The sequence below is a fragment of the Haplochromis burtoni genome, unplaced genomic scaffold (genome assembly GCF_018398535.1).
Source record: "Haplochromis burtoni strain Fernald_Lab_line unplaced genomic scaffold, NCSU_Asbu1 Contig_647, whole genome shotgun sequence".
Lineage (NCBI taxonomy): Eukaryota > Metazoa > Chordata > Actinopteri > Cichliformes > Cichlidae > Haplochromis > Haplochromis burtoni.
In genome coordinates this window covers 125492-131233 of record NW_024583008.1, presented here as the reverse complement: position 1 = coordinate 131233, position 5742 = coordinate 125492, and the positions used below count along the sequence as shown (strand labels likewise).

Below are 5742 nucleotides of genomic sequence, written 5' to 3'. Positions count from 1 at the left end.
CCCTCTCAAGAGATTCTACATACATTTTTAATAAAGGACCCACCATGTGTTTGGCCATTTTTTTGTAAAACTCTGGCCCAAACCCATCAGGGCCTGGAGCTTTTCCACTCTGTAAGGATTTGATTGCATCTAAGATTTCCTGCGCCCTAATGGGACTGCAAAGATCTAATCGACTTTCCTCCGATGGTATAGGGAGATTAACATTATCAAGAAACAATATCCTAGCATCTACAGCAGGGGTGTAAAACAGACGGCCCGCGGGCCGGATTAAACCCATTTGCGGGCCTAATCCGGCCCGTGAGATGATTTTGTAAAGTATAAAAATGAGCAGCAATTTTTCAATAAAGAAACTGCTGTTCCAATTGTGTCCATTGGATGGCGCAATAGCAATTGTGAGCTACTTTGAATTAGTAAGAGTAATATTAAAACTTAGTAGCGGCCGCCATTGTTGGAAACTGGAATTGCCTGGGCTGCGCTATGAATTCTGCGCTATCAAATCTGGGGAAAAGGAGGACGCATTTCTCGGCTGCATTCAGAGGAGTCTATGAATTGGGACAGCCTTCGTCGCGTCGCTGTGACGTAATCGTCTACAAATGCGGCCTCTGGAGGACGCAGCCGACGTTTTGGGACAGCTACAGCCTCATGTCTATTTACTTTTGACCTTTGACCTGCCACCCCCATTATGATTCAAGTGTCCACATACCTTTGGTGAGACGCAGTAAAATAGACAGAGTATCCCTTTAACACCCTCCCCACACACACACACACACACAATAACAGCTGAGAGCAGAAGAAGAAGGCCAGCAGGTCTATTAATAGCTGATCCCACAGAGTCAGACCCGGCCCAGCACGTCCTCCACCGCTGCACCACCATGCCCGGCAGCCAGGCCCAATTCCGGGCCAGAGACCGCAACAATGTCCTGAACCGGCCCGAGTTTCTGTCCCTGAACCAGCCATCCCGCCGGGAACAGGCGGTGGGGGAGGGACGGGGGGGCGGAGGTCCGAGGAGACCTGTGTTCAGACAGCAGAGTCAGCAGGACAGCACAGGGGGGAGGTAAGACAAACAAGCTCCGCCCACAGACTCGGGACCTGGACCGAGACCAGAGTTTCATTTAGGTGCTCAAACTTTTTCTGTGACCTGATCCTGGATCATCTTCAGTTAAATTCAATAATGCAAAATCAGAATGTGACCTTTAAACGTAACGGTGCTTTAATAAAACCTTCTGAAACCCGACACCTGAGAAGAGCAGAGTTATTTTTAAGGAGTTCAGAGCTCAGTCTGTGACCTCCTCCTCAGACTGTGGGAGCTCCTCTCCCTCAGCATTAACATGCAGAGAGGAAGCTGCCTGAGAATCAGATTTTAGGTGGTGATCTCAGTGTTCGCTGATGCTCCTTCACTGGGCCAGTCTGAGCACCTGTAAAGAAAAGCATGATGGGAAGTGTAGTTGTGTTCATGCAACAGTCTGTTTACCCACATAAAATGTGGGTTTTTCTAATGGAGTCTGGTCTTGTCCTCAGGGGGGCCAGAGAGTCCTCCGAGAGCGGTCCAACTGCTGACAGCGGCGGTGCGAAGGATGCCTCCCGCTGGCCGGAGCAGGACTGCATGCAGCTTAACCCGTCTTTCAAAGGTATCGCCATCAGCTCTCTGCTCGCCATTGACATCAGTCTCTCAAAGCGTCTAGGGGTCTGCGTGGGAGCCCGCGGCTCCGGGGCCCCGCTCCGCCCCATGATCACCTTGCTGGCCCTCACTGGCCACGCCCTCCCCTGGATCTGTGGCACCCTAATCTGCCTGTGGAGGAGCAGCACGCTGGCTGGACAGGAAGTGCTTGTCAACCTGTTGCTGGGTCAGACACCTGTCTGTCTCTCTGCTGTCTCACCTGTCTCTCACCTGTCTCTCACCTGGCTGTCTCTCTGCTGTCTTAACTGTCTGTCTCTCTGCTGTCTTAACTGTCTGTCTCTCTGCTGTCTCACCTGTCTCTCACCTGTCTGTCTCTCTGCTGTCTCACCTGTCTCTCACCTGTCTGTCTCTCACCTGTCTCTCGCCTCTCTCTGTTGTCTCTCACCTGTCTCTCACCTGTCTGTCTCTCGCCTGTCTCACCTGTCTCTCACCTGCCTGTCTCTCTGCTGTCTCACCTGTCTCTCACCTGTCTGTCTCTCTGCTGTCTCACCTGTCTGTCTCTCTGCTGTCTCACCTGTCTCTCACCTGTCTGTCTCTCTGCTGTCTCACCTGTCTCTCACCTGTCTGTCTCTCTGCTGTCTCACCTGTCTCTCACCTGTCTGTCTCTCGCCTCTCTCACCTGTCTGTCTCTCGTCTCTCACCTGTCTCTCACCTGCCTGTCTCACCTGTCTCTCACCTGCCTGTCTCTCTGCTGTCTCACCTGTCTCTCACCTGCTCTCTGTCTCTCTGCTGTCTCACCTGTCTCTCACCTGCCTGTCTCTCTGCTGTCTCACCTGTCTCTCACCTGTCTGTCTCTCGCCTGTCTCACCTGTCTCTCACCTGCCTGTCTCTCTGCTGTCTCACCTGTCTCTCAACCTGTCTGTCTCTCTGCTGTCTCACCTGTCTCTCACCTGTCTGTCTCTCGCCTGTCTCACCTGTCTCTCACTGCCTGTCTCTCTGCTGTCTCACCTGTCTCTCACCTGTCTCTCGCTGTCTCTCCTGTCTCTGTCTCCTGTCTACCTGTCTCTCACCTGTCTGTCTCTCTGCTGTCTCACCTGTCTCTCACCTGCCTGTCTCTCGCTGTCTCACCTGTCTCACACCTGTGTCTCTCTGCTACGTCTGTCTGTCTCTCACTCTGTCTCTACCTCTGTCTCTCACCTGTCTGTCTCTCACTGTCTCACCTGTCTCTCGCCTGTCTCACCTGTCTCTCACCTGCCTGTCTCTCTGCTGTCTCACCTGTCTCTCACCTGTCTGTCTCTCTGCTGTCTCACCTGTCTCTCACCTGTCTGTCTCTCTGCCTGTCTCACCTGTCTCTCACCTGTCTGTCTCTCTCTGTCTCTCACCTGCTGTCTCTCTGCTGTTCACCTGTCTCACCTGTCTCTCTGCCTGTCTCACCTGTCTCTCACCTGCCTGTCTCTCTGCTGTCTCACCTGTCTCTCACCTGTCTGTCTCTCTGCTGTCTCACCTGTCTGTCTCTCGCCTGTCTCACCTGTCTCTCACCTGTCTATCTGCAGCGCTGATACTAGATGTGATGACGGTTGCTGGGATGCAGAAGTTGGTCAAACGTCGGGGACCGTGGGATTTCCCGCCAACCTTTTTTGACTACATTGCCATGGATATGTACTCGTTCCCAGCAGCCCACGCCAGTCGGGCCGTCATGGTGTCCAAGTTTCTGCTGAACCACCTGGTGCTGGCGGTGAGTAGCTTGCTGCTTCACAAATAACAAAGACTGGAACAGTTTACAAACCTGATCCAGGTGTGTCCGCCTCCTGTCCTCCAGGTGCCTCTGAGGATCCTACTCTGCCTGTGGGCCTTCCTGGTGGGCGTGTCTCGGGTGTTGCTGGGGAAACACCACCTGTCAGACGTAGGTTGCGGCTTTGCACTTGGCTTCCTGCACTTCAGCCTGGTGGAGTCGGTGTGGCTGGACTCGGCCACCTGCCAGACGCTCATCTCCATCGGCACGCTGGGCTGGACTCTGGTCTGACCTGGTCCAGACTGGTTCTGCTGCAGACTCGGGTCCAGCTTCGCTGGGTTTTTCTGCCTTCCATCAGCTCAGTGCTGCTGACAGGAGGCAGGAGCCATGTGGTCCCAACTGTGGAGGACCTGAGGAGGGCTCGTAGGAATGTTTGAGTCACAGGTACTGAAACAGGAAGTGTCTGCAGTCCCACGTCCTGTGGGCTTTTCTTTCTTGCCACCATCTCAGATTCTTCAGTAAAATTTTGTTGAAGTTTTTTTCATGTCAGAAACCGAGTTTGGACTTTCATTCTGCTAATGTTGAATTTTATTTGAAGAATGTCCTCGGCTGTTTGAAGCTTCATAGTTTTTGCATTGTTCACTGAGAACAGAGTTCACAACAAAAGCTGAAGGTTGCTCCTCAGAGCTAAAGCTCGGGTGTTATAATGGCGCTACAGATTCTCTTTTCGGGGAAGTTTTCCCAAAACGATTGTGTTGACTGTCTCATCAAATCTCAGAAACTTTCGAACAGGTGCTGATTATGTATCTGAAAGTGTGACGATGCCAGATTGTATAAGAAAGGCTGACTCGTGAAGTGCAAACAAACCTCTCAGGTTCAGACTCCTTCAAACTCTTTTCTTTTCCTGATGAGTCGGCATCAGCTCGATAAGTGTTTGTCAGCATGGTGAATACCTACAGAAGCATTCACAGAAATACGCCGCGACTGTAAGGCTGCCATCGTGTCCCACAACAAGCAGCTAATGAGGGCAATATTTATCAAAGACATGAACTTTGATCTTAACCCCTAACAGCATCCACGTCTCTGTTTGCACTGCTGTGGTTTAGCAGGTTTACAATTTGTTTTCAGAATCTCCACAAGAACAGGCCTGCCTGAGTCTTCCAGAAACGGTCCAATCAGAAGAACCTTAAAGGGGAGGAGCTAAATCAGCTTGTTTAGGACAAGGGATGAAGGGAGGGGCTGCACCATGCCTAGTGTGAACTGTGACTCATGCAAAGCTGCTTTATTAGACTTCACGTATAGATTTAAAGAATGGAAGTGAGCCCAACATCGCCTCCTCAGACAAACTTTTTATTAAAACAAAAAATTGTCCAAGTTTTTCTTCTGTTCTAAACGCTGTTATCGGAGCGCCGTCTTTATGCAGATTATACCCTGATCTGTATTGCTCTGTTTCTCTGTGTAAAACATCCCGGATCTTAAACTTGAGCTTTCCCTTTTCCTTTTGTTAGTGTCTGTCAAACAGTATTTCAGCTAAAAACATTATATTTAACTCTTCAAAGTTCAAATACAGAGAGTTCATGATTCTAGATGAAAATGAAGAAATGAGAATTCACCATGTTTCATCTGAAGGTTTCTGTAGTTTTTCTGCCCCCACATTGGCTAGTTTGTCCTAAAGCTGAGATGATGAAACATGTCAAGTTTAAACTATGCATCTGTTCAGAGTTGCTAAATAAAACCTGTTTGTTGCCTAAACTGTGGTGGGAGTGGTTCATGTGCAGGTGTAGGTGAGGGTCATGACCCCCATCTGCACCTGCATCGCTTACAGAAACTTGTTTGAAGCCTTTGATCAGAGAAGGCCAGATGTTTTCAGCTCAGACTGACTGTGATCCTGTCAGTCTGAGCTGACACACATTGTGTTTTAGGACAGAAAGTAGTCCTGTTGTTGTTTTTGAGTAACACTGGTTTGTTAATGGAAAAAGCAAAAAAAAAATATAAACCTGTAAAACATTAAAACATGATTTTTTTTTAAATGATTCTATCAATAATAATAACAATAATAATAATAATAATAATAATCTTAAACAATAAAAGCCTTTAGGGAACAAAGTGACTTACTGTTGAACAACAGGAGGACTTTTATTATGAAAGGGAGGGGAGAGGAAGTGAAGATTGCTCCCCAGAAATGGAAAAAGTCCATGATGAAGAGTCAAGGACAAACACAGCCTGGAGCTTTTCACCAAAATAGTTGACAACCTGAAGCGATTTCAAAATAAAAGTCTCTTCATCTGCAGGTTTAAAGTGCTTCCAGTCCTTGGAAAGATTAAGGCTTTTCTTGTGGATCAAAGAGTTACTGAATTGGCCCTTTAACTGAACTGGTTTCCAGTCTGGACCT

General features: G+C 49.0%; 1 protein-coding gene across 2 annotated transcripts; it reads left to right on the top strand.

The window, feature by feature from the left end:
* The first annotated feature begins 804 nt into the window (after positions 1-804).
* On the top strand, positions 805-5102 carry LOC102303234 (inactive phospholipid phosphatase 7). Of its 2 annotated transcripts, none has more exons than XM_042215046.1 (4): positions 805-1054; positions 1519-1628; positions 3172-3353; positions 3438-5102. In XM_042215046.1, exons 1-4 carry the CDS (start codon positions 873-875, stop codon positions 3639-3641), a joined length of 678 nt encoding a protein of 225 aa, XP_042070980.1. In that variant the 5' UTR covers positions 805-872; the 3' UTR covers positions 3642-5102. The 2 variants fall into 2 exon arrangements, with proteins under 2 accessions (XP_042070980.1, XP_005949529.1); XM_005949467.3 differs by having other exon boundaries at positions 807-1054; positions 1519-1844.
* The last annotated feature ends 640 nt before the right edge of the window (positions 5103-5742 follow it).